This window comes from Taudactylus pleione, unplaced genomic scaffold, assembly GCF_031769625.1.
Source record: "Taudactylus pleione unplaced genomic scaffold, aTauple2 ptg003137l, whole genome shotgun sequence".
NCBI lineage: Eukaryota > Metazoa > Chordata > Amphibia > Anura > Myobatrachidae > Taudactylus > Taudactylus pleione.
Genome location: NW_028287496.1, coordinates 1,935,464 through 1,962,164, shown reverse-complemented (window position 1 = coordinate 1,962,164; position 26,701 = coordinate 1,935,464). Strand labels below are relative to the sequence as shown.

The following is a 26,701-nucleotide window of genomic DNA, read 5'->3' as shown; positions in this document are numbered from 1 at the left end:
ACATGTGGCAAGCTCATAGAGACTTATCCAAAGCGACTTGCAGCTGTAATTGCCGCAAAAGGTGGCTCGACAAAGTACTGACTTTAGGGGTGTGAATAGTTATGCACGCTGAAGTTTTCTGTTATGTTGTCCTAAATGTTTGATTCCAAATATAAAAAAAAACACAACTTCACTGGTGTAGGCATGTTCTGTGAATGAAATGATGCATACCGTCACACAGTCCATTGTAATTCCAGGTAGTGAGGCAACATACATGAAAAAAATGCAAAGGGGGGTGAATACTTCTGCAAGGCACTGTATGTGGTATATCCTAGAAGGCAACCATTTTTGGAGGTGGTATGTAAATATTAAAACTACTGGGATGTATGTACAGGAGACCAAGGCAGATATTTCACATATCTGCTGCAATGTCCTAGTCTTCATGTTAGGGCAGGCAGGGGGCACCTTTCAGAAAGGGACACTTTGCGCGGGGTGTGGTCATTTAGAAAGGGGGCATGTCCTTGAGATGCGTCCCCTTTTCATCACTGTAGGGGGTGTGCCCAGCACTCACAGAGATGCTGGGCTGCCCTCGAGCTCTCCCTGCTGTGTGAATTTATGCCGTGTCACTGCGGCCCACAAGTGGGGATCGCTGTTTTAACTTTTCACTGTATAGTGTCCCTTATTGATGTTGTGTCACACAGTAGTGCGCCTTGTACACATTTATGCCATGCAGTAATGCCTTTTACACATTTATGCCACGCAGTAATGCCTGGCATTTACACAGTAATGCCCTTTACACATTATGCCACACAGTAATGCTCGTCCTTTACACATTATGCCACGCAGTAATACCCCTTACACATTATGCCACGCAGTAATACCCCTTACACATTATGCCACGCAGTAATGCACATCCTTTCGATATTATGCCACAGTAATACCCCTTACACATTATGCTTCCCACTCCCCAGCAGCTTACCTAACTGTGTCCCTCTAGCAGCCCTCACCTCCTGCCTGCCCCCCCTACCCGAATTAGAAGGCAGCCGCCACACCAGCCCGACACTCAGTGCAGCGCTTGCTTGAAAATAGTGTTGGTCATACAAATATGGCGCTGCGCCTGAGCCATTTGGAGCTCGCGGACTGGCAGTTGCGCTGTGCTGCGGTCAATCCCTGACAGCCTGACGGGATTGGATGCGGCACAGCACGTCCCCTGGGACCCGGCTCTTTATCTGTGATAAACAGGAACATAAGTCCCCCCGGCTCACTGCCTAAGGGGTGGATTTAGCTGGGCTCGTCCCGCCAGTCTGTGTAAGTGCAGCTATTTATGACCGAGGGACTCGCTGACTTTTGTGCGCAGCCCCTGGAAGTGCCGTCGTAACAGCAGTTGGCCCCCTCACTGCTAATTGAATTGATCCCTAAGTGTTATTCTTGACTTTAAAGTGTTCTGTGATTCCCCACATCCATTTTGTATCCAATTTACTGTTGCATGCTTCTAACAATTATATCCAGAATATGCAGACATCGCTCACAAGACCATGCAGAATATTTGCCCTGTACTGACTATTGCCATAGCTTCCTTATTGGTTTTCCTGCTGTCACCTCTGCAATCTGTGCATCTGATGTCTACAAAGCCTTCACCTTCTACTGATGTCTGTCGCTACATTGGCTGCCTGTTACCTAATAGAATATAAAATACTTCTAACATACATACAAGGCCATAAACACTACACTAACATACAGCTCTTCTTTTATGTCAAAATATATCCTAACTCGATCCCCTTCCCCCGCTCTGCATTTCACCATATCATTTCTGTTACAGGACTCCAAACTTTCAAGTTTTCCCTGCAAACTCATCTATTAAGCTTATTAAATTCCCTAACCAGCACTCAGCATGCCTAATATATTATCCCAAACCACCACTCACCCTGCCTAATATATTATCCCAAACCACCACTCACCCTGCCTAATATATTATCCCAAACCACCACTCGCCCTGCCTAATATATTCTCCCAAACCACCACTCGCCCTGCTTAATCTATTCTCCCAAACCACCACTCACCCTGCCTAATCTATTATCCCAAACCACCACTCGCCCTGCCTAATCTATTATCCCAAACCACCACTCGCCCTGCCTAATATATTCTCCCAAACCACCACTCGCCCTGCCTAATCTATTCTCCCAAACCACCACTCGCCCTGCCTAATATATTCTCCCAAACCACCACTCGCCCTGCCTAATCTATTCTCCCAAACCACCACTCACCCTGCCTAATATATTCTCCCAAACCACCACTCGCCCTGCCTAATATATTCTCCCAAACCACCACTCACCCTGCCTAATCTATTCTTCCAAACCACCACTAACCCTGCCTAATCTATTCTCCCAAACCACCACTCGCCCTGCCTAATCTATTCTCCCAAACCACCACTCACCCTGCCTAATCTCTTCTATTCCTAACATGTTCTTTGAGCACAATGTGTCACTTTTCTGAGCTAATTTTAAATACCTTCTATTAATAAGCTGAAACGTGTAGGGGCTTTTTATATCCTGTGTATTCCTGTAATTGATTTTGGCCTCTGAGAATGTTACCTTGCAGTGTATAATAGAGTGTATTCTCTTCTGTGCAGGTATGTAGGTAACCTCTCCAGGGACGTAACTGAAGTCCTGATTCTCCAGCTATTCAGTCAGATCGGACCCTGTAAAAGCTGTAAAATGATAACAGAGGTATGTCATCTATATGCTGTGTGTGTGTGTGTGTGTGTGTGTGTGTGTATGATATATATCCTGTGTCGTGTCCATGCAGAATGGCTTATACCTGTGTGTTTAGTAATTACCGCTAGAGACATGCAATGCTCATCTCCCAGCTGGACCCTCTGCCATTTGGACTCAATTCTGGGACAAATTCTCTCCCACCTCTATCCAGAATCTTTACCAGCTTATTGGACAGTATAAACCACAGGTTCTCAAACTCGGTCTTCAGGACCCCAAACAGTGCATGTTTTGCAGGTCTCCTCACATAATTACTAGTGAAACTGTTAGCTGCACCTGTGGATCTTTTAAATCGTGTCAGTGACTAATGAATACACCTGTGCACCTGCTGGGTGACCTGCAAAAAGTGAACTGTGTGGGTTCCTGAGGGCCGAGTTTGAGAACCACTGGTATAAACAATGCGTTACCCCGCTTCCCTCCCAGAGTGAGTGTTCTTAGTGCATGAGTGTTCTTAGTGCATGCATAGGAAAATTCATTCTTCACCTGCAGTTAATGATTTCTTATGCTGGCGACACACTGGCAGATATATTGGCCGATCAACTGCAGATATTATTGGGGCATCATGTAAGTGCACGGGCAGCAGCCGACCGCCCGTACACTTGCAGCAGAGACTCGGGGGAAGGGGGAGCGATGCCCCCCTGCCAGCGGGACCCGCAGCCAAATGACACATGATGATAGGCCCTCTCCAGCCCTTTCCCTCCCAGGAGCCCTGTTACTGCGCCCTATCCAGCCCTTTCCCTCCCAGGAACCCTGTTACTGCGCCCTCTCCAGCCCTCCCCCTCCCAGGAGCCCTGTTACTGTTCTCTCTCCAGCCCTCCCCCTCCCAGGAGCCCTGTTACTGTTCTCTCTCCAGCCCTCCCCCTCCCAGGAACCCTGTTACTGTGCCCTCTCCAGCCCTTTCCCTCCCAGGAGCCCTGTTACTGCGCCCTATCCAGCCCTTTCCCTCCCAGGAACCCTGTTACTGCTCCCTCTCCAGCCCTCTCCCTCCCAGGAACCCTGGTACTGCGCCCTCTCCAGCCCTTTCCCTCCCAGGAGCCCTGTTACTGCTCTCTCTCCAGCCCTCTCCCTCCCAGGAACCCTGTTACTGCACCCTCTCCAGCCCTCCCCCTTCCAGGAGCCCTGTTACTGCGCCCTATCCAGCCCTTTCCCTCCCAGGAACCCTGTTACTGCGCCCTCTCCAGCCCTTTCCCTCCCAGGAGCCCTGTTACTGCGCCCTATCCAGCCCTTTCACTCCCAGGAACCCTGTTACTGCGCCCTCTCCCTCCCAGGAGCCCTGTTACTGTGCCCTCTCCAGCCCTCTCCCTCCCAGGAGTCCTGTTACTGCTCCCTCTCCAGCCCTCTCCCTCCCAGGAGCCCTGTTACTGCTCTCTCTCCAGCCCTCTCCCTCCCAGGAACCCTGTTACTGCACCCTCTCCAGCCCTCTCCCTCCCAGGAACCCTGTTACTGCACCCTCTCCAGCCCTCCCCCTCCCAGGAACCCTGTTACTGCTCCCTCTCCAGCCCTCTCCCTCCCAGGAACCCTGTTACTGCTCCCTCTCCAGCCCTCTCCCTCCCAGGAACCCTGTTACTGCTCCCTCTCCAGCCCTCTCCCTCCCAGGAACCCTGTTACTGCTCCCTCTCCAGCCCTCCCAGGAACCCTGTTACTGTGCCCTCTCCAGCCCTTTCCCTCCCAGGAGCCCTGTTACTGTGCCCTCTCCAGCCGTCTCCCTCCCAGGAGCCCTGTTACTGTGCCCTCTCCAGCCGTCTCCCTCCCAGGAGCCCTGTTACTGTGCCCTCTCCAGCCGTCTCCCTCCCAGGAACCCTGTTACTGCACCCTCTCCAGCCCTCTCCCAGGAACCCTGTTACTGCGCCCTCTCCAGCCCTTTCCCTCCCAGGAACCCTGTTACTGTGCCCTCTCCAGCCCTTTCCCCTCCCAGGAACCCTGTTACTGCGCCCTCTCCAGCCCTTTCCCTCCCAGGAACCCTGTTACTGTGCCCTCTCCAGCCCTTTCCCCTCCCAGGAACCCTGTTACTGCGCCCTCTCCAGCCCTTTCCCTCCCAGGAACCCTGTTACTGTGCCCTCTCCAGCCCTCTCCCTCCCAGGAACCCTGTTACTGCGCCCTCTCCAGCCCTCTCCCTCCCAGGAGCCCTGTTACTGCTCTCTCTCCAGCCCTCTCCCTCCCAGGAACCCTGTTACTGCACCCTCTCCAGCCCTTTCCCTCCCAGGAACCCTGTTACTGCGACCTCTCCAGCCCTCTCCCTCCCAGGAGCCCTGTTACTGCGCCCTCTCCAGCCCTTTCCCTCCCAGGAACCCTGTTACTGCGCCCTCTCCAGCCCTCCCCCTCCCAGGAACCCTGTTACTGCGCCCTCTCCAGCCCTCCCCCTCCCAGGAACCCTGTTACTGTGCCCTCTCCAGCCCTTTCCCTCCCAGGAACCCTGTTACTGCGCCCTCTCCAGCCCTCTCCCTCCCAGGAACCCTATTACTGCGCTCTCTCCAGCCCTCTCCCTCCCAGGAACCCTGTTACTGCGCCCTCTCCAGCCCTTTCCCTCCCAGGAGCCCTGTTACTGTGCCCTCTCCAGCCGTCTCCCTCCCAGGAACCCTGTTACTGCGCCCTCTCCAGCCCTCTCCCAGGAATCCTGTTACTGCGCCCTCTCCAGCCCTTTCCCTCCCAGGAACCCTGTTACTGTGCCCTCTCCAGCCCTTTCCCCACCAAGGAACCCTGTTACTGTGCCCTCTCCAGCCCTTTCCCTCCCAGGAGCCCTGTTACTGTGCCCTCTCCAGCCGTCTCCCTCCCAGGAGCCCTGTTACTGTGCCCTCTCCAGCCCTCTCCCAGGAACCCTGTTACTGCGCCCTCTCCAGCCCTTTCCCTCCCAGGAACCCTGTTACTGCGCCCTCTCCAGCCCTTTCCCTCCCAGGAACCCTGTTACTGTGCCCTCTCCAGCCCTTTCCCCTCCCAGGAACCCTGTTACTGCGCCCTCTCCAGCCCTTTCCCTCCCAGGAACCCTGTTACTGTGCCCTCTCCAGCCCTCTCCCAGGAGCCCTGTTACTGTGCCCTCTCCAGCCGTCTCCCTCCCAGGAGCCCTGTTACTGTGCCCTCTCCAGCCGTCTCCCTCCCAGGAACCCTGTTACTGCACCCTCTCCAGCCCTCTCCCAGGAACCCTGTTACTGCGCCCTCTCCAGCCCTTTCCCTCCCAGGAACCCTGTTACTGTGCCCTCTCCAGCCCTTTCCCCTCCCAGGAACCCTGTTACTGCGCCCTCTCCAGCCCTTTCCCTCCCAGGAACCCTGTTACTGTGCCCTCTCCAGCCCTCTCCCTCCCAGGAACCCTGTTACTGCGCCCTCTCCAGCCCCCTCCCTCCCAGGAGCCCTGTTTACTGCTCTCTCTCCAGCCCTCTCCCTCCCAGGAACCCTGTTACTGCACCCTCTCCAGCCCTTTCCCTCCCAGGAACCCTGTTACTGCGCCCTCTCCAGCCCTCTCCCTCCCAGGAGCCCTGTTACTGCGCCCTCTCCAGCCCTTTCCCTCCCAGGAACCCTGTTACTGCGCTCTCTCCAGCCCTCCCCCTCCCAGGAACCCTGTTACTGCGCCCTCTCCAGCCCTCCCCCTCCCAGGAACCCTGTTACTGTGCCCTCTCCAGCCCTTTCCCTCCCAGGAACCCTGTTACTGCGCCCTCTCCAGCCCTCTCCCTCCCAGGAACCCTATTACTGCGCTCTCTCCAGCCCTCTCCCTCCCAGGAACCCTGTTACTGCTCCCTCTCCAGCCCTCCCAGGAGCCCTGTTACTGCGCCCTCTCCAGCCCTTTCCCTCCCAGGAGCCCTGTTACTGTGCCCTCTCCAGCCGTCTCCCTCCCAGGAACCCTGTTACTGCGCCCTCTCCAGCCCTCTCCCAGGAATCCTGTTACTGCGCCCTCTCCAGCCCTTTCCCTCCCAGGAACCCTGTTACTGTGCCCTCTCCAGCCCTTTCCCCTCCCAGGAACCCTGTTACTGCGCCCTCTCCAGCCCTTTCCCTCCCAGGAACCCTGTTACTGTGCCCTCCCCCTCCCAGGAACCCTGTTACTGCACCCTCTCCAGCCCTCTCCCTCCCAGGAACCCTGTTACTGCGCTCTCTCCAGCCCTCTCCCTCCCAGGAACCCTGTTACTACGCCCTCTCCAGCCCTCTCCCTCCCAGGAACCCTGTTACTGCTCCCTCTCCAGCCCTCCCAGGAGCCCTGTTACTGTGCCCTCTCCAGCCCTTTCCCTCCCAGGAGCCCTGTTACTGTGCCCTCTCCAGCCGTCTCCCTCCCAGGAACCCTGTTACTGCGCCCTCTCCAGCCCTTTCCCTCCCAGGAATCCTGTTACTGCGCCCTCTCCAGCCCTTTCCCTCCCAGGAACCCTGTTACTGTGCCCTCTCCAGCCCTTTCCCCTACCAGGAACCCTGTTACTGTGCCCTCCCCCTCCCAGGAACCCTGTTACTGTGCCCTCTCCAGCCCTCTCCCAGGAGCCCTGTTACTGTGCCCTCTCCAGCCGTCTCCCTCCCAGGAGCCCTGTTACTGTGCCCTCTCCAGCCGTCTCCCTCCCAGGAACCCTGTTACTGCACCCTCTCCAGCCCTCTCCCAGGAACCCTGTTACTGCGCCCTCTCCAGCCCTTTCCCTCCCAGGAACCCTGTTACTGTGCCCTCTCCAGCCCTTTCCCCTCCCAGGAACCCTGTTACTGCGCCCTCTCCAGCCCTTTCCCTCCCAGGAACCCTGTTACTGTGCCCTCTCCAGCCCTCTCCCTCCCAGGAACCCTGTTACTGCGCCCTCTCCAGCCCCCTCCCTCCCAGGAGCCCTGTTTACTGCTCTCTCTCCAGCCCTCTCCCTCCCAGGAACCCTGTTACTGCACCCTCTCCAGCCCTTTCCCTCCCAGGAACCCTGTTACTGCGCCCTCTCCAGCCCTCTCCCTCCCAGGAGCCCTGTTACTGCGCCCTCTCCAGCCCTTTCCCTCCCAGGAACCCTGTTACTGCGCTCTCTCCAGCCCTCCCCCTCCCAGGAACCCTGTTACTGCGCCCTCTCCAGCCCTCCCCCTCCCAGGAACCCTGTTACTGTGCCCTCTCCAGCCCTTTCCCTCCCAGGAACCCTGTTACTGCGCCCTCTCCAGCCCTCTCCCTCCCAGGAACCCTATTTCTGCGCTCTCTCCAGCCCTCTCCCTCCCAGGAACCCTGTTACTGCTCCCTCTCCAGCCCTCCCAGGAGCCCTGTTACTGCGCCCTCTCCAGCCCTTTCCCTCCCAGGAGCCCTGTTACTGTGCCCTCTCCAGCCGTCTCCCTCCCAGGAACCCTGTTACTGCGCCCTCTCCAGCCCTCTCCCAGGAATCCTGTTACTGCGCCCTCTCCAGCCCTTTCCCTCCCAGGAACCCTGTTACTGTGCCCTCTCCAGCCCTTTCCCCTCCCAGGAACCCTGTTACTGCGCCCTCTCCAGCCCTTTCCCTCCCAGGAACCCTGTTACTGTGCCCTCCCCCTCCCAGGAACCCTGTTACTGCACCCTCTCCAGCCCTCTCCCTCCCAGGAACCCTGTTACTGCGCTCTCTCCAGCCCTCTCCCTCCCAGGAACCCTGTTACTACGCCCTCTCCAGCCCTCTCCCTCCCAGGAACCCTGTTACTGCTCCCTCTCCAGCCCTCCCAGGAGCCCTGTTACTGTGCCCTCTCCAGCCCTTTCCCTCCCAGGAGCCCTGTTACTGTGCCCTCTCCAGCCGTCTCCCTCCCAGGAACCCTGTTACTGCGCCCTCTCCAGCCCTCTCCCAGGAATCCTGTTACTGCGCCCTCTCCAGCCCTTTCCCTCCCAGGAACCCTGTTACTGTGCCCTCTCCAGCCCTTTCCCCTACCAGGAACCCTGTTACTGCGCCCTCTCCAGCCCTTTCCCTCCCAGGAACCCTGTTACTGTGCCCTCCCCCTCCCAGGAACCCTGTTACTGCACCCTCTCCAGCCCTCCCCCTCCCAGGAGCCCTGTTACTGCGCCCTCTCCAGCCCTCCCCCTCCCAGGAACCCTGTTACTGCGCCCTCTCCAGCCCTTTCCCTCCCAGGAACCCTGTTACTGTGCCCTCCCCCTCCCAGGAACCCTGTTACTGTGCCCTCTCCAGGTTTCCCTCCCAGGAACCCTGTTACTGCGCCCTCTCCAGCCCTCTCCCTCCCAGGAACCCTGTTACTGCTCCCTCTCCAGCCCTCCCCCTCCCAGGAGCCCTGTTACTGCGCCCTCTCCAGCCCTCCCCCTCCCAGGAACCCTGTTACTGCGCCCTCTCCAGCCCTTTCCCTCCCAGGAACCCTGTTACTGCGCCCTCTCCAGCCCTCTCCCTCCCAGGAACCCTGTTACTGCGCCCTCTCCAGCCCTCTCCCTCCCAGGAACCCTGTTACTGCGCCCTCTCCAGCCCTTTCCCTCCCAGGAACCCTGTTACTGCGCCCTCTCCAGCCCTCTCCCTCCCAGGAACCCTGTTACTGCGCCCTCTCCCGCCCTCTCCCTCCCAGGAACCCTGTTACTGCGCCCTATCCAGCCCTTTCCCTCCCAGGAACCCTGTTACTGCGCCCTCTCCAGCCCTTTCCCTCCCAGGAACCCTGTGACTGCGCCCTCTCCAGCCCTCTCCCTCCCAGGAACCCTGTTACTGCGCCCTATCCAGCCCTTTCCCTCCCAGGAGCCCTGTTACTGCACCCTCTCCAGCCCTTTCCCTCCTAGGAGCCCAGTTACTGCGCCCTATCCAGCCCTTTCCCTCCCAGGAACCCTGTTACTGCGTTCTCTCCAGCCCTCTCCCTCCCAGGAACCCTGTTACTGCGTTCTCTCCAGCCCTCTCCCTCCCAGGAGCCCTGTTACTGCGCCCTCTCCAGCCCTTTCCCTCCCAGGAACCCTGTTACTGTGCCCTCCCCCTCCCAGGAGCCCTGTTACTGTGCCCTCTCCAGCCGTCTCCCTCCCAGGAGCCCTGTTACTGTGCCCTCTCCAGCCGTCTCCCTCCCAGGAACCCTGTTACTGCACCCTCTCCAGCCCTCTCCCAGGAACCCTGTTACTGCGCCCTCTCCAGCCCTTTCCCTCCCAGGAACCCTGTTACTGTGCCCTCTCCAGCCCTTTCCCCTCCCAGGAACCCTGTTACTGCGCCCTCTCCAGCCCTTTCCCTCCCAGGAACCCTGTTACTGTGCCCTCTCCAGCCCTCTCCCTCCCAGGAACCCTGTTACTGCGCCCTCTCCAGCCCTCTCCCTCCCAGGAGCCCTGTTTACTGCTCTCTCTCCAGCCCTCTCCCTCCCAGGAACCCTGTTACTGCACCCTCTCCAGCCCTTTCCCTCCCAGGAACCCTGTTACTGCGCCCTCTCCAGCCCTTTCCCTCCCAGGAACCCTGTTACTGCGCTCTCTCCAGCCCTCCCCCTCCCAGGAACCCTGTTACTGCGCCCTCTCCAGCCCTCCCCCTCCCAGGAACCCTGTTACTGCGCCCTCTCCAGCCCTTTCCCTCCCAGGAACCCTGTTACTGCGCCCTCTCCAGCCCTCTCCCTCCCAGGAACCCTATTACTGCGCTCTCTCCAGCCCTCTCCCTCCCAGGAACCCTGTTACTGCTCCCTCTCCAGCCCTCCCAGGAGCCCTGTTACTGCGCCCTCTCCAGCCCTTTCCCTCCCAGGAGCCCTGTTACTGTGCCCTCTCCAGCCGTCTCCCTCCCAGGAACCCTGTTACTGCGCCCTCTCCAGCCCTCTCCCAGGAATCCTGTTACTGCGCCCTCTCCAGCCCTTTCCCTCCTAGGAACCCTGTTACTGTGCCCTCTCCAGCCCTTTCCCCTCCCAGGAACCCTGTTACTGCGCCCTCTCCAGCCCTTTCCCTCCCAGGAACCCTGTTACTGTGCCCTCCCCCTCCCAGGAACCCTGTTACTGCACCCTCTCCAGCCCTCTCCCTCCCAGGAACCCTGTTACTGCGCTCTCTCCAGCCCTCTCCCTCCCAGGAACCCTGTTACTACGCCCTCTCCAGCCCTCTCCCTCCCAGGAACCCTGTTACTGCTCCCTCTCCAGCCCTCCCAGGAGCCCTGTTACTGTGCCCTCTCCAGCCCTTTCCCTCCCAGGAGCCCTGTTACTGTGCCCTCTCCAGCCGTCTCCCTCCCAGGAACCCTGTTACTGCGCCCTCTCCAGCCCTCTCCCAGGAATCCTGTTACTGCGCCCTCTCCAGCCCTTTCCCTCCCAGGAACCCTGTTACTGTGCCCTCTCCAGCCCTTTCCCCTACCAGGAACCCTGTTACTGCGCCCTCTCCAGCCCTTTCCCTCCCAGGAACCCTGTTACTGTGCCCTCCCCCTCCCAGGAACCCTGTTACTGCGCCCTCTCCAGCCCTCTCCCTCCCAGGAACCCTATTACTGCGCTCTCTCCATCCCTCTCCCTCCCAGGAACCCTGTTACTGCTCCCTCTCCAGCCCTCCCAGGAGCCCTGTTACTGCGCCCTCTCCAGCCCTTTCCCTCCCAGGAGCCCTGTTACTGTGCCCTCTCCAGCCGTCTCCCTCCCAGGAACCCTGTTACTGCGCCCTCTCCAGCCCTCTCCCAGGAATCCTGTTACTGCGCCCTCTCCAGCCCTTTCCCTCCCAGGAACCCTGTTACTGTGCCCTCTCCAGCCCTTTCCCCTCCCAGGAACCCTGTTACTGCGCCCTCTCCAGCCCTTTCCCTCCCAGGAACCCTGTTACTGTGCCCTCCCCCTCCCAGGAACCCTGTTACTGCACCCTCTCCAGCCCTCTCCCTCCCAGGAACCCTGTTACTGCGCTCTCTCCAGCCCTCTCCCTCCCAGGAACCCTGTTACTACGCCCTCTCCAGCCCTCTCCCTCCCAGGAACCCTGTTACTGCTCCCTCTCCAGCCCTCCCAGGAGCCCTGTTACTGTGCCCTCTCCAGCCCTTTCCCTCCCAGGAGCCCTGTTACTGTGCCCTCTCCAGCCGTCTCCCTCCCAGGAACCCTGTTACTGCGCCCTCTCCAGCCCTCTCCCAGGAATCCTGTTACTGCGCCCTCTCCAGCCCTTTCCCTCCCAGGAACCCTGTTACTGTGCCCTCTCCAGCCCTTTCCCCTACCAGGAACCCTGTTACTGCGCCCTCTCCAGCCCTTTCCCTCCCAGGAACCCTGTTACTGTGCCCTCCCCCTCCCAGGAACCCTGTTACTGCACCCTCTCCAGCCCTCTCCCTCCCAGGAACCCTGTTACTGCGCTCTCTCCAGCCCTCTCCCTCCCAGGAACCCTGTTACTACGCCCTCTCCAGCCCTCTCCCTCCCAGGAACCCTGTTACTGCGTTCTCTCCAGCCCTCTCCCTCCCAGGAACCCTGTTACTGCGTTCTCTCCAGCCCTCTCCCTCCCAGGAACCCTGTTACTGCGTTCTCTCCAGCCCTCTCCCTCCCAGGAGCCCTGTTACTGCGCCCTCTCCAGCCCTTTCCCTCCCAGGAACCCTGTTACTGTGCCCTCCCCCTCCCAGGAACCCTGTTACTGCGCCCTCTCCAGGTTTCCCTCCCAGGAACCCTGTTACTGCGCCCTCTCCAGCCCTCCCCCTCCCAGGAGCCCTGTTACTGCGCCCTCTCCAGCCCTCCCCCTCCCAGGAACCTTGTTACTGCGCCCTCTCCAGCCCTTTCCCTCCCAGGAACCCTGTTACTGTGCCCTCCCCCTCCCAGGAACCCTGTTACTGTGCCCTCTCCAGGTTTCCCTCCCAGGAACCCTGTTACTGCGCCCTCTCCAGCCCTCTCCCTCCCAGGAACCCTGTTACTGCTCCCTCTCCAGCCCTCCCCCTCCCAGGAGCCCTGTTACTGCGCCCTCTCCAGCCCTCCCCCTCCCAGGAACCCTGTTACTGCGCCCTCTCCAGCCCTTTCCCTCCCAGGAACCCTGTTACTGCGCCCTCTCCAGCCCTCTCCCTCCCAGGAACCCTGTTACTGCGCCCTCTCCAGCCCTCTCCCTCCCAGGAACCCTGTTACTGCGCCCTCTCCAGCCCTTTCCCTCCCAGGAACCCTGTTACTGCGCCCTCTCCAGCCCTCTCCCTCCCAGGAACCCTGTTACTGCGCCCTCTCCAGCCCTCTCCCTCCCAGGAACCCTGTTACTGCGCCCTATCCAGCCCTTTCCCTCCCAGGAACCCTGTTACTGCGCCCTCTCCAGCCCTTTCCCTCCCAGGAACCCTGTGACTGCGCCCTCTCCAGCCCTCTCCCTCCCAGGAACCCTGTTACTGCGCCCTATCCAGCCCTTTCCCTCCCAGGAGCCCTGTTACTGCACCCTCTCCAGCCCTTTCCCTCCTAGGAGCCCAGTTACTGCGCCCTATCCAGCCCTTTCCCTCCCAGGAACCCTGTTACTGCGTTCCCTGTTACTGCGTTCTCTCCAGCCCTCTCCCTCCCAGGAGCCCTGTTACTGCGCCCTCTCCAGCCCTTTCCCTCCCAGGAACCCTGTTACTGTGCCCTCCCCCTCCCAGGAGCCCTGTTACTGTGCCCTCTCCAGCCGTCTCCCTCCCAGGAGCCCTGTTACTGTGCCCTCTCCAGCCGTCTCCCTCCCAGGAACCCTGTTACTGCACCCTCTCCAGCCCTCTCCCAGGAACCCTGTTACTGCGCCCTCTCCAGTCCTTTCCCTCCCAGGAACCCTGTTACTGTGCCCTCTCCAGCCCTTTCCCCTCCCAGGAACCCTGTTACTGCGCCCTCTCCAGCCCTTTCCCTCCCAGGAACCCTGTTACTGTGCCCTCTCCAGCCCTCTCCCTCCCAGGAACCCTGTTACTGCGCCCTCTCCAGCCCTCTCCCTCCCAGGAGCCCTGTTTACTGCTCTCTCTCCAGCCCTCTCCCTCCCAGGAACCCTGTTACTGCACCCTCTCCAGCCCTTTCCCTCCCAGGAACCCTGTTACTGCGCCCTCTCCAGCCCTCTCCCTCCCAGGAGCCCTGTTACTGCGCCCTCTCCAGCCCTTTCCCTCCCAGGAACCCTGTTACTGCGCTCTCTCCAGCCCTCCCCCTCCCAGGAACCCTGTTACTGCGCCCTCTCCAGCCCTCCCCCTCCCAGGAACCCTGTTACTGTGCCCTCTCCAGCCCTTTCCCTCCCAGGAACCCTGTTACTGCGCCCTCTCCAGCCCTCCCAGGAGCCCTGTTACTGCGCCCTCTCCAGCCCTTTCCCTCCCAGGAGCCCTGTTACTGTGCCTTCTCCAGCCGTCTCCCTCCCAGGAACCCTGTTACTGCGCCCTCTCCAGCCCTCTCCCAGGAACCCTGTTACTGCGCTCTCTCCAGCCCTCCCCCTCCCAGGAACCCTGTTACTGCGCCCTCTCCAGCCCTCCCCCTCCCAGGAACCCTGTTACTGTGCCCTCTCCAGCCCTTTCCCTCCCAGGAACCCTGTTACTGCGCCCTCTCCAGCCCTCTCCCTCCCAGGAACCCTATTACTGCGCTCTCTCCAGCCCTCTCCCTCCCAGGAACCCTGTTACTGCTCCCTCTCCAGCCCTCCCAGGAGCCCTGTTACTGCGCCCTCTCCAGCCCTTTCCCTTCCAGGAGCCCTGTTACTGTGCCCTCTCCAGCCGTCTCCCTCCCAGGAACCCTGTTACTGCGCCCTCTCCAGCCCTCTCCCAGGAATCCTGTTACTGCGCCCTCTCCAGCCCTTTCCCTCCTAGGAACCCTGTTACTGTGCCCTCTCCAGCCCTTTCCCCTCCCAAGAACCCTGTTACTGCGCCCTCTCCAGCCCTTTCCCTCCCAGGAACCCTGTTACTGTGCCCTCCCCCTCCCAGGAACCCTGTTACTGCACCCTCTCCAGCCCTCTCCCTCCCAGGAACCCTGTTACTGCGCTCTCTCCAGCCCTCTCCCTCCCAGGAACCCTGTTACTACGCCCTCTCCAGCCCTCTCCCTCCCAGGAACCCTGTTACTGCTCCCTCTCCAGCCCTCCCAGGAGCCCTGTTACTGTGCCCTCTCCAGCCCTTTCCCTCCCAGGAGCCCTGTTACTGTGCCCTCTCCAGCCGTCTCCCTCCCAGGAGCCCTGTTACTGCGCCCTCTCCAGCCCTCTCCCAGGAATCCTGTTACTGCGCCCTCTCCAGCCCTTTCCCTCCCAGGAACCCTGTTACTGTGCCCTCTCCAGCCCTTTCCCCTACCAGGAACCCTGTTACTGCGCCCTCTCCAGCCCTTTCCCTCCCAGGAACCCTGTTACTGTGCCCTCCCCCTCCCAGGAACCTTGTTACTGCACCCTCTCCAGCCCTCTCCCTCCCAGGAACCCTGTTACTGCGCTCTCTCCAGCCCTCTCCCTCCCAGGAACCCTGTTACTACGCCCTCTCCAGCCCTCTCCCTCCCAGGAACCCTGTTACTTGGTTCTCTCCAGCCCTCTCCCTCCCAGGAACCCTGTTACTGCGTTCTCTCCAGCCCTCTCCCTCCCAGGAACCCTGTTACTGCGTTCTCTCCAGCCCTCTCCCTCCCAGGAGCCCTGTTACTGCGCCCTCTCCAGCCCTTTCCCTCCCAGGAACCCTGTTACTGTGCCCTCCCCCTCCCAGGAACCCTGTTACTGCGCCCTCTCCAGGTTTCCCTCCCAGGAACCCTGTTACTGCGCCCTCTCCAGCCCTCCCCCTCCCAGGAGCCCTGTTACTGCGCCCTCTCCAGCCCTCCCCCTCCCAGGAACCCTGTTACTGCGCCCTCTCCAGCCCTTTCCCTCCCAGGAACCCTGTTACTGTGCCCTCCCCCTCCCAGGAACCCTGTTACTGTGCCCTCTCCAGGTTTCCCTCCCAGGAACCCTGTTACTGCGCCCTCTCCAGCCCTCTCCCTCCCAGGAACCCTGTTACTGCTCCCTCTCCAGCCCTCCCCCTCCCAGGAGCCCTGTTACTGCGCCCTCTCCAGCCCTCCCCCTCCCAGGAACCCTGTTACTGCGCCCTCTCCAGCCCTTTCCCTCCCAGGAACCCTGTTACTGCGCCCTCTCCAGCCCTCTCCCTCCCAGGAACCCTGTTACTGCGCCCTCTCCAGCCCTCTCCCTCCCAGGAACCCTGTTACTGCGCCCTCTCCAGCCCTTTCCCTCCCAGGAACCCTGTTACTGTGCCCTCTCCAGCCCTCTCCCTCCCAGGAACCCTGTTACTGCACCCTCTCCAGCCCTCTCCCAGGAACCCTGTTACTGCGCCCTCTCCAGCCCTTTCCCTCCCAGGAACCCTGTTACTGTGCCCTCTCCAGCCCTTTCCCCTCCCAGGAACCCTGTTACTGCGCCCTCTCCAGCCCTTTCCCTCCCAGGAACCCTGTTACTGTGCCCTCTCCAGCCCTCTCCCTCCCAGGAACCCTGTTACTGCGCCCTCTCCAGCCCTCTCCCTCCCAGGAGCCCTGTTTACTGCTCTCTCTCCAGCCCTCTCCCTCCCAGGAACCCTGTTACTGCACCCTCTCCAGCCCTTTCCCTCCCAGGAACCCTGTTACTGCGCCCTCTCCAGCCCTCTCCCTCCCAGGAGCCCTGTTACTGCGCCCTCTCCAGCCCTTTCCCTCCCAGGAACCCTGTTACTGCGCTCTCTCCAGCCCTCCCCCTCCCAGGAACCCTGTTACTGCGCCCTCTCCAGCCCTCCCCCTCCCAGGAACCCTGTTACTGTGCCCTCTCCAGCCCTTTCCCTCCCAGGAACCCTGTTACTGCGCCCTCTCCAGCCCTCTCCCTCCCAGGAACCCTATTACTGCGCTCTCTCCAGCCCTCTCCCTCCCAGGAACCCTGTTACTGCTCCCTCTCCAGCCCTCCCAGGAGCCCTGTTACTGCGCCCTCTCCAGCCCTTTCCCTCCCAGGAGCCCTGTTACTGTGCCCTCTCCAGCCGTCTCCCTCCCAGGAACCCTGTTACTGCGCCCTCTCCAGCCCTCTCCCAGGAATCCTGTTACTGCGCCCTCTCCAGCCCTTTCCCTCCCAGGAACCCTGTTACTGTGCCCTCTCCAGCCCTTTCCCCTCCCAGGAACCCTGTTACTGCGCCCTCTCCAGCCCTTTCCCTCCCAGGAACCCTGTTACTGTGCCCTCCCCCTCCCAGGAACCCTGTTACTGCACCCTCTCCAGCCCTCTCCCTCCCAGGAACCCTGTTACTGCGCTCTCTCCAGCCCTCTCCCTCCCAGGAACCCTGTTACTACGCCCTCTCCAGCCCTCTCCCTCCCAGGAACCCTGTGACTGCGCCCTCTCCAGCCCTCTCCCTCCCAGGAACCCTGTTACTGCGCCCTATCCAGCCCTTTCCCTCCCAGGAGCCCTGTTACTGCACCCTCTCCAGCCCTTTCCCTCCTAGGAGCCCAGTTACTGCGCCCTATCCAGCCCTTTCCCTCCCAGGAACCCTGTTACTGCGCCCTCTCCAGCCCTTTCCCTCCCAGGAACCCTGTTACTGCGCCCTCTCCAGCCCTTTCCCTCCCAGGAACCCTGTTACTGCGCCCTCTCCAGCCCTCCCCCTCCCAGGAACCCTGTTACTGCGCCCTCTCTAGCCCTCTCTCTCCCAGGAACCCTGTTACTGTGCTCTCTCCAGCCCTCTCCAGCCCTCCCAGGAACCCTGTTACTGCTCCCTCTCCAACCCTCCCCGGAGCCCTGTTACTGCGCCCTCTCCAGCCCTTTCCCTCCCAGGAGCCCTGTTACTGTGCCCTCTACAGCCGTCTCCCTCCCAGGAACCCTGTTACTGTGCCCTCTCCAGCCCTTTCCCCTCCCAGGAACCCTGTTACTGCGCCCTCTCCAGCCCTTTCCCTCCCAGGAACCCTGTTACTGTGCCCTCCCCCTCCCAGGAACCCTGTTACTGCGCCCTCTCCAGCCCTCTCCCTCCCAGGAACCCTGTTACTGCGCCCTCTCCAGCCCTCTCCCTCCCAGGAACCCTGTTACTGCTCCCTCTCCAGCCCTCCCCCTCCCAGGAGCCCTGTTACTGCGCCCTCTCCATCCCTCCCCCTCCCAGGAACCCTGTTACTGCGCCCTCTCCAGCCCTTTCCCTCCCAGGAACTCTGTTACTGTGCCCTCCCCCTCCCAGGAACCCTGTTACTGTGCCCTCTCCAGGTTTCCCTCCCAGGAACCCTGTTACTGCGCCCTCTCCAGCCCTCTCCCTCCCAGGAACCCTGTTACTGCTCCCTCTCCAGCCCTCCCCCTCCCAGGAGCCCTGTTACTGCGCCCTCTCCAGCCCTCCCCCTCCCAGGAACCCTGTTACTGCGCCCTCTCCAGCCCTTTCCCTCCCAGGAACCCTGTTACTGCGCCCTCTCCAGCTCTCTCCCTCCCAGGAACCCTGTTACTGCGCCCTCTCCAGCCCTCTCCCTCCCAGGAACCCTGTTACTGCGCCCTCTCCAGCCCTCTCCCTCCCAGGAACCCTGTTACTGCGCCCTATCCAGCCCTTTCCCTCCCAGGAACCCTGTTACTGCGCCCTCTCCAGCCCTTTCCCTCCCAGGAACCCTGTTACTGCGCCCTCTCCAGCCCTCTCCCTCCCAGGAACCCTGTTACTGCGCCCTATCCAGCCCTTTCCCTCCCAGGAACCCTGTTACTGCGCCCTCTCCAGCCCTTTCCCTCCCAGGAACCCTGTTACTGCTCCCTCTCCAACCCTCCCCGGAGCCCTGTTACTGCGCCCTCTCCAGCCCTTTCCCTCCCAGGAGCCCTGTTACTGTGCCCTCTACAGCCGTCTCCCTCCCAGGAACCCTGTTACTGTGCCCTCTCCAGCCCTTTCCCCTCCCAGGAACCCTGTTACTGCGCCCTCTCCAGCCCTTTCCCTCCCAGGAACCCTGTTACTGCGCCCTCTCCAGCCCTCTCCCTCCCAGGAACCCTGTTACTGCGCCCTCTCCAGCCCTCTCCCTCCCAGGAACCCTGTTACTGCGCCCTATCCAGCCCTTTCCCTCCCAGGAACCCTGTTACTGCGCCCTCTCCAGCCCTTTCCCTCCCAGGAACCCTGTTACTGCGCCCTCTCCAGCCCTCTCCCTCCCAGGAACCCTGTTACTGCGCCCTCTCCAGCCCTTTCCCTCCCAGGAACCCTGTTACTGCGCCCTCTCCAGCCGTCTCCCTCCCAGGAACCCTGTTACTGTGCCCTCTCCAGCCCTTTCCCCTCCCAGGAACCCTGTTACTGCGCCCTCTCCAGCCCTTTCCCTCCCAGGAACCCTGTTACTGCGTCCCTCTCCAACCCTCCCCGGAGCCCTGTTACTGCGCCCTCTCCAGCCCTTTCCCTCCCAGGAGCCCTGTTACTGTGCCCTCTCCAGCCCTTTCCCCTCCCAGGAACCCTGTTACTGCACCCTCTCCAGCCCTTTCCCTCCCAGGAACCCTGTTACTGTGCCCTCCCCCTCCCAGGAACCCTGTTACTGCGCCCTCTCCAGCCCTCTCCCTCCCAGGAACCCTGTTACTGCGCCCTCTCCAGCCCTCTCCCTCCCAGGAACCCTGTTACTGCGTTCTCCCCAGCCCTCTCCCTCCCAGGAGCCCTGTTACTGCGTTCTCTCCAGCCCTCTCCCTCCCAGGAACCCTGTTACTGCTCCCTCTCCAGCACTCCCAGGAGCCCTGTTACTGTGCCCTCTCCAGCCCTTTCCCTCCCAGGAGCCCTGTTACTGTGCCCTCTCCTGCCCTCTCCCTCCCAGGAACCCTGTTACTGGGTCCTCTCCAGCCCTCTCCCTCCCAGGAACCCTGTTACTGCGCCTTCTCCAGCCCTCTCCCTCCCAGGAACCCTGTTACTGCGCCTTCTCCAGCCCTCCCCCTCCCAGGAACCCTGTTACTGGGCCCTCTCCAGCCCTCTCCCTCCCAGGAGCCCCGTTACTGCTCTCTCTCCAGCCCTCTCCCTCCCAGGAACCCTGTTACTGCACCCTCTCCCTCCCAGGAACCCTGTTACTGCACCTTCTCCAACCCTTTCCCTCCTAGGAGCCCAGTCACTGCGCCCTATCCAGCACCTTTCCCTCCCAGGAACCCTGTTACTGCGCCCTCTCCTGCCCTTTCCCTCCCAGGAGCCCTGTTACTGCGCCCTCTCCAGCCCTCCCCCTCCCAGGAACCCTGTTGCTGCGCCCTCTCCAGCCCTTTCCCTCCCAGAAACCCTGTTACTGGGCCCTCTCCAGCCCTCTCCCTCCCAGGAACCCTGTTACTGCGCCTTCTCCAGCCCTCTCCCTCCCAGGAACCCTGTTACTGCGCTCTCTCCAGCCCTCTCCCTCCCAGGAACCCTGTTACTGCTCCCTCTCCAGCCCTCCCAGGAGCCCTGTTACTGTGCCCTCTCCAGCCCTTTCCCTCCCAGGAGCCCTGTTACTGTGCCCTCTCCAGCCGTCTCCCTCCCAGGAACCCTGTTACTGCGCCCTCTCCAGCCCTTTCCCTCCCAGGAACCCTGTTACTGTGCCCTCTCCAGCCCTTTCCCCTCCCAGGAACCCTGTTACTGCGCCCTCTCCAGCCCTCTTACTGCGCCCTCTCCAGCCCCCTCCCTCCCAGGAACCCTGTTACTGCGCCCTCTCCAGCCCTCTCCCTCCCAGGAACCCTGTTACTGCGCCCTCCCCCTCCCAGGAGCCCTGTTACTGCGCCCTCTCCAGCCCTTTCCCTCCCAGGAGCCCTGTTACTGCGCTCTCTCCTGCCCTTTCCCTCCCAGGAACCCTGTTACTGCACCCTCTCCAGCCCTCTCCCTCCCAGGAACCCTGTACTGCACCCTCTCCAGCCCTCTCCCTCCCATGAGCCCTGTTACTGTGCCCTCTCCCTCCCAGGAACCCTGTTACTGCGCTCTCTCCCTCCCAGGAGCCCTGTTACTGTGCCCTCTCCAGCCCTCTCCCTCCCAGGAGCCCTGTTACTGTACCCTCTCCAGCCCTCTACTTCTACCCCTGTAGCTTAGCGTTGCCTGGTATTTGCGTTCCCAGCCTGTCACGTTAGTAATACCCCTGTAATAGCCTAGCGTTGCCTGGTATTTGCGTTCCCAGCCTGTCACGTTGGTAGTGCCCCTGTAATAGCCTAGCGTTGCCTGGTTGGGAGAATGCACGTGAGGTTTGGGGTAACAGGGTGCCAGCAGGGCGTCACATTGCGTCTCATTATTCTCTGTCCACAGCAAACTGACAGCCGGAGAGTTGCAGCTGCCGTGGGCTTCTCCGTCCTGCCCAACACCAGCAATGACCCTTACTGCTTTGTGGAGTTTTTTGAGCACAGAGACGCAGCTGCTGCCTTAGCGGCTATGAACGGGCGGAAGATAATGGGGAAAGTAAGTAGAGAATTGTCTCCGGATATATGTTAGGATGTTGCTGTGTATAGTGGGTAATATCTCAGGGTGGCATGTGTAATAACGCACCCACAGATGTATCTTATGACAGAGTCCCTCTGTGAGCCTACAAATGGCTGCCCTGTGTCCAGCCCACCATACACTGAACGCTGACCACTTATAGCAGGGCACTGGAGGGGACGATGTGACACTTATGCTGCCCATGGGGATGTGTGTCAGGTGTTGGACAGATAATGATGAATATTTAAGCTTAGGGGCTATATCCAAGCCATCTGGATGCATCCTGTGAGCCTACATGTACCAGTGCTATGAAGGGGTCAGTGGTTAACGGAACTGGACATGGAAGGGAGATGTACTAAGCTTGGAGAGAGAGAAGCACCAATCAGCTTCTGTCATTTCAAAAACTGTGCTAGATAAATGACACAGGCTGATTGGTCGCTTTGCCCACCTGCTCTTTTTTATCTCTCTCCCAGGCTTGGTACAGCTCCCCACCAATAACAATGTGTGGGAACAGTTTAATGTGGCTCCTGTGACAGGGGGAGGGGGCTGATACTGCTTCTTTTTGGGTGCGAGCACAAAGCAGCAGTGCTTTCTGTCCTGCAAGACCTGGAAATGAACATAGAGGCGAATCACACATTGGGGACAAATTCTCCCCAGCCAGTATCTCCTGCAGTATCTCCTGCACTGGTGCCCAGGCCAGTGACCGCCATAATCCAGACCAGTATGTGTGGTTTTCCATCAGACACCCTTCTCCCCAGCCAGTATCTCCTGCACTGGTGCCCAGGCCAGTGACCCCCATAATCCAGACCAGTATGTGTGGTTTTCCATCAGACACCCTTCTCCCCAGCCAGTATCTCCTGCACTGGTGCCCAGGCCAGTGACCGCCATAATCCAGACCAGTATGTGTGGTTTTCCATCAGACACCCTTCTCCCCAGCCAGTATCTCCTGCACTGGTGCCCAGGCCTGTGACCGCCATAATCCAGACCAGTATGTGTGGTTTTCCATCACACCCTTCTTCCCAGCCATTATCTCCTGCACTGGTGCCCAGGCCAGTGACCGACGTAATCCAGACCAGTATGTATGGTTTTCCATCAGACACCCTTCTCCCCAGCCAGTATCTCCTGCACTGGTGCCCAGGCCAGTGACCGCCATAATCCAGACCAGTATGTGTGGTTTTCCATCAGACACCCTTCTCCCCAGCCAGTATCTCCGGCACTGGTGTCCAGGCCAGTGACCGCCATAATCCAGACCAGTATGTGTGGTTTTCCATCAGACACCCTTCTCCCCAGCCAGTATCTCCTGCACTGGTGCCCAGGCCAGTGACCGCCATAATCCAGACCAGTATGTGTGGTTTTCCATCACACCCTTCTCCCCAGCCAGTATCTCCTGCACTGGTGCCCAGGCCAGTGACCGCCATAATCCCCATTCAGTCCTCGGCACAGTGTGTGGAGCTCCCATACTCTGTGTCAGTGAGTGCTGGGATCTTTGAGTCTGTGGTGAGGAGTGAGGGTCACTTAGTATCCCTGTTATCCCTTCTGCATTGCTAATTAGGTATATTGCAGTGTACTAGCAGGCAGAAGCGTAGGGTGTACGGCACCTCTGGCCATGGAGTAGATTACAGACACCACAGTTCGGCATTGAGCACGTGAGGGGTGTAATATTGGGTTGTCTCGGGTTTGTTGCAGCATTCTCTCCTTACTGTAACTAACGCTGTGTTTATTAATCGCCTCTCTCTGTCTAGGAGGTGAAAGTAAATTGGGCCACGACTCCCAGCAGTCAGAAGAAGGACACATCCAGTGAGTATCTTTCCTGTGCCGTGGTGGCGCTGCTTCCGCCAATCTTAGTGTGCCGCCGGCAATCCTCTGCATTGTATGATGGTGCTATCATCCCTTCTTGTTGCAGGCCCCTCCAGCAGAATCTCTGGCCGATAGTCCATGTGCTCTTTAGGCTGCCTCTCTTGGTATTTTCTCTCCATTATCTAAATTCAAAACACTTCTATTCGTTTCTGATTTTAAGTGTTAACTGCAATGTCCTAGGGTGCTTGAAAGCTTTGCTCCTTCCTCTGAAATCAGCCCTAGTCCCTGATTTCATAGACCCCGGCGATTAGAATGGTGCGCCTGAGTCTTGTGATGTGCGGTCAGGCAGCTTTGTGTCGGGCGCCCCCGTGTAGTGCCTGCCGTGTCTCCGTTTGCTGTGTGTATTGCTGTTTGGAACGATTTCCTTTCTTTTCAGATCATTTTCATGTGTTTGTTGGAGATCTGAGTCCGGAAATCACCACAGAAGACATTAAATCTGCTTTTGCTCCATTTGGTAAAATATCGTAAGTATTACTGCTCGCCGGCACGTGGTTCCGCTCCGGCCTCTCATGTCTCCTGTGTTATCTCTCTGTGGGCTTTTCTGCTTTGTTGGGTTACCGTTTACATTTTATTATCTCTTTTCCTTGGGTGGTAGATATTAAAATTTGTATGGGGGGGGGGGGGGGGGAGAAGTTTTAAAAGTTGCCTTCAACTAATGTTTTGTAGCTTAATCTGTAATGAGAACCGGGCCTGGGGGGGTGTACAATAGTGCTCGGTGCTGTGACTCCTCCCGGCTGCCTGTACATGTAATTATACTGTTCTCTGGTGCGCACTGCTATGTGCAGTGGGCTGGGCTAATGCCTTACGTTCACACTTGGGGTCCTGTAAGCACGTATGTGTGTCACTATGTGACGATGTAAGTCGTGGTGAGCAGCAGGATTTTCGGGGGGCGGAAGTTGGTGCACTCTCTGTGTTATGACACCCCAGCTGCCTTATGTTGGTGATTGGTCACCAGTGGGGAGGATTCACCATCCACTCATAGATTACTTTACTGCGTCTGCAGCCCCGTCCATCAGGCCGACTGGTCTGTAACTGTATATAGCGGTGACCCTCTCTTCTCCTGTCTATGGTGGGGGTCTCCATGGGTCAGTGACTAGTCTCCTCATCTGTCTGTACTAATACCATGCAATGTACTTCTATGTCCTGTTGTGTGTGTTTGCGCTGCACATTGGTAAGTCGGACTGTTGAGCAGGGTGTGAGGATGCCGCAGTCTCGCCTCACTCACACTCACCATTAAACTGAATAGCATTCTGATTATTTTGCAGAATTGCTGGTAGATGGACAGAAGGATAACTGCAAGGAGAGATCTGTGCACACTGGGACTCAGTTGTAGCTTTTTTTTTTCTCTTTTCTTTGTATTCTAATTTTATACATTTTCTATTGATCTACTTTAACCTCCTGTATTCAGTGCAGATTTCTCTGACACAATACGTCTCTGTAAGTTTTGTTGTTTTGTACTGGTGTGCTGAAGTATTGTTCTTTAGTATTCTCCTTTCTTAAATTTTCTGAAAATGTCAATTTTTCAAAATTTACAGCTGCCCAAACTTCAAAATGGTGGTAAAGAATTGACCAAGAAAAATAAAGAAATCTGTTTACAGGCCATGTATGCCTTTTAATTCCTATTTTTTCCTCTTTTTTCAATTTTGATATTTCATATATATATATTCTGAAGGCATTGATATTAGCGAGTGCATGGTGAGCCAGGATTGCTGAGTGCTTTAGACTAGACAGCAGAGCGTTTTATTTTGTAGCGTAATTACTAGGTTGCATGAATATTACTTGTTAATATTAGAATTCTGTTCTGTAGCTATAACTTTGATCTCTAACTTGTCTAAGTTTGGAAGAGCTGGGTTAGGGAGCCAGTCGTCTTATCTATAGATTAAGGATAGTTGGAAGTTTAATAAGAGATGAAGGAAGAAATGATCGTCACAATACAGTGTGTGTGGTTCCTTTTTAGTATTTTATTGATTATTCGCCTCCGTAGATGCATCTTGGGCTGATCAGGCTTTTGCTCTCTTCCCACAGTGATGCCAGGGTCGTGAAGGATATGGCAACGGGAAAATCCAAGGGCTATGGCTTTGTGTCTTTCTACAACAAGCTGGTGAGATGTTCAGATCCCTCCTGTGCTCCACATTATGCACCGACTAGCATCTTTATTTTTAACTATGCTGCCTATACTGAGCGTTTTAGAAGCGAGGGACCCAAGGCATTTGCTTTAACCATTGTCTGTGGGGACACATTTTCTCCAAGTGACTTCCTGTGTTAGCAGTAGGACTGTGAGCCTGGTTTAGCAGTCTCGATTTTGAAGCGAGTTGTGATAACATAATGATGCCTGATTGCCCAACCTTTATCCCTTGTTTCCTGCCCCCAGGATGCTGAAAACGCCATCGTTCACATGGGAGGGCAGTGGTTAGGTGGACGGCAGATAAGAACTAACTGGGCAACACGCAAACCGCCTGCACCAAAGAGCACGCAGGAAAGTGAGTATGACTGTCCTGCCGAGGTGGCCGATTGTCAGTACGTTATCGTACCACCAGCGAGTAACTAGCTTTCTCTTCCCTTAGATAACGCTAAGCAGCTTAGGTTTGAAGATGTAGTCAACCAATCCAGCCCAAAGAACTGCACGGTGTATTGTGGTGGAATCGGCTCTGGGTTAACCGGTAAGTCTGCGTACCTCTTTCCTTTGTATCCTGCAAAATCACTACAGACTCCACTTACCTGTACATTTCCGCCATGCGCTTTGTTTGGCGGGGGAGTAGCGGTAGAGAGCGTTGTACATTACACTTGTGTGAGAGAGGGAGGACTATAGTATTCCTATGGGCTCAGCACCTGCAGTTTATCTGAATGAGAAAGTTCAGACACTATGTACTAATGTGACCAAGATATACCAACCTCTGTGAGATCAGTCCCTATCTGGGCTGATTCCTGTAACACTCCAGTGGTCCATAAATGCGTTCGGCCAACGTTTGCTCAGAAAAGTCCAGCTCTCTATTGTAACTGGTACAGTGGTCAAACCGGCCGTGGATCCAGCCACACGGAACGCAGAGCTAGCTGGGAATGGGAAGCTGCATCACACGTTTTATGCTCTGTACACTGTGTTTGTTTGAGTTGGGTAATTGTACGTTTATTCCAGACCAGCTGATGCGGCAGACGTTCGGGGTGTTTGGTCAGATCATGGAAATAAGAGTCTTTCCTGAGAAAGGCTATTCCTTTGTCAGGTGAGTAGGTTAGAGATTGGGGGGGGGGGGGGTCAGCTGCTGTATTATGTACAGAACTATTCACTTTATGATGCCAGTTCTCGTCTGTGTCTGGTGGCGGGAAAGTGACCATAGCTCTCGGAGGGTCCAGGCTGGCACCTAAGATTTGTCCGACTTTCATGTATGTTTCGCGGTAAAGCGACAAATAGTGAAATGAATTAAATGTCTTTCGGTCTGAATATTCTACTATAGAGAACTTGCTGCACCTGTTACATCATGCTGGGCCCAGATACAACTTATAACGCAGGGTTGTTTGCATGCGATGCGAGTGTCCCACCTCCCCTCTGACCATTTCTGTGCCCCGTGTGCTTTAGGTTTTCCAGCCATGACAGTGCGGCGCACGCCATCGTGTCTGTGAATGGAACCACCATAGAAGGTCATGTAGTAAAGTGTTACTGGGGCAAAGAGACACCAGACATGACGAAAAATTTCCAGCAGGTAACCGCTGTCCGCAGTCAGATGTATGCGCCTCCTTTCCTAATGCTCTGTACCAGTGTAAAGGAGTACCAGGAGTATATATAGCCATCTCGCCAGGATCCAGGCAGTTTTAGGGAGACCTAGCTCTGCCAACTGTAGGCGACATCCACAATTTATGGATTAGGTAATGCTGTGCAGTTTGTAGGAGACAAATACACTACACATTTAGAAAATTAATACAGAAAGTTGAATAGTGAGGTGGCTCGAAGAGCTTACAGTCTAAAGGTGAATGAGTGGGGTGATTTGACCCAGTGAGAGAAACTCAGGAAGAGAAGTCCAGTAGATGTTGGTGTGAGGAGGTAACTAGATGTGGTGGGCATATGAGAGGAGCTCAGGAGTGAGGAAGAGAAGTCCA

The 26,701-nt window shown here is 57.8% G+C and overlaps 1 protein-coding gene across 2 annotated transcripts in view; it reads left to right on the top strand.

Moving 5' to 3' along the window:
- Window positions 1-26,701, top strand: part of TIAL1 (TIA1 cytotoxic granule associated RNA binding protein like 1) — a 54,835-nt gene that overhangs the window by 25,523 nt on the left and 2,611 nt on the right. The window contains exons 2-10 of one of the 2 annotated variants that reach the window (XM_088466458.1): window positions 2,609-2,705; window positions 20,588-20,737; window positions 22,498-22,552; window positions 22,989-23,076; window positions 24,638-24,713; window positions 24,984-25,092; window positions 25,177-25,272; window positions 25,746-25,830; window positions 26,184-26,307. In XM_088466458.1, coding sequence (XP_088322584.1) covers window positions 2,609-2,705; window positions 20,588-20,737; window positions 22,498-22,552; window positions 22,989-23,076; window positions 24,638-24,713; window positions 24,984-25,092; window positions 25,177-25,272; window positions 25,746-25,830; window positions 26,184-26,307 — 880 coding nt within the window. Of the gene's footprint in view, window positions 1-2,608; window positions 2,706-20,587; window positions 20,738-22,497; window positions 22,553-22,988; window positions 23,077-24,148; window positions 24,216-24,637; window positions 24,714-24,983; window positions 25,093-25,176; window positions 25,273-25,745; window positions 25,831-26,183; window positions 26,308-26,701 lie in introns of those variants that run through there. The other variant, XM_088466459.1, reaches the window with a different exon arrangement.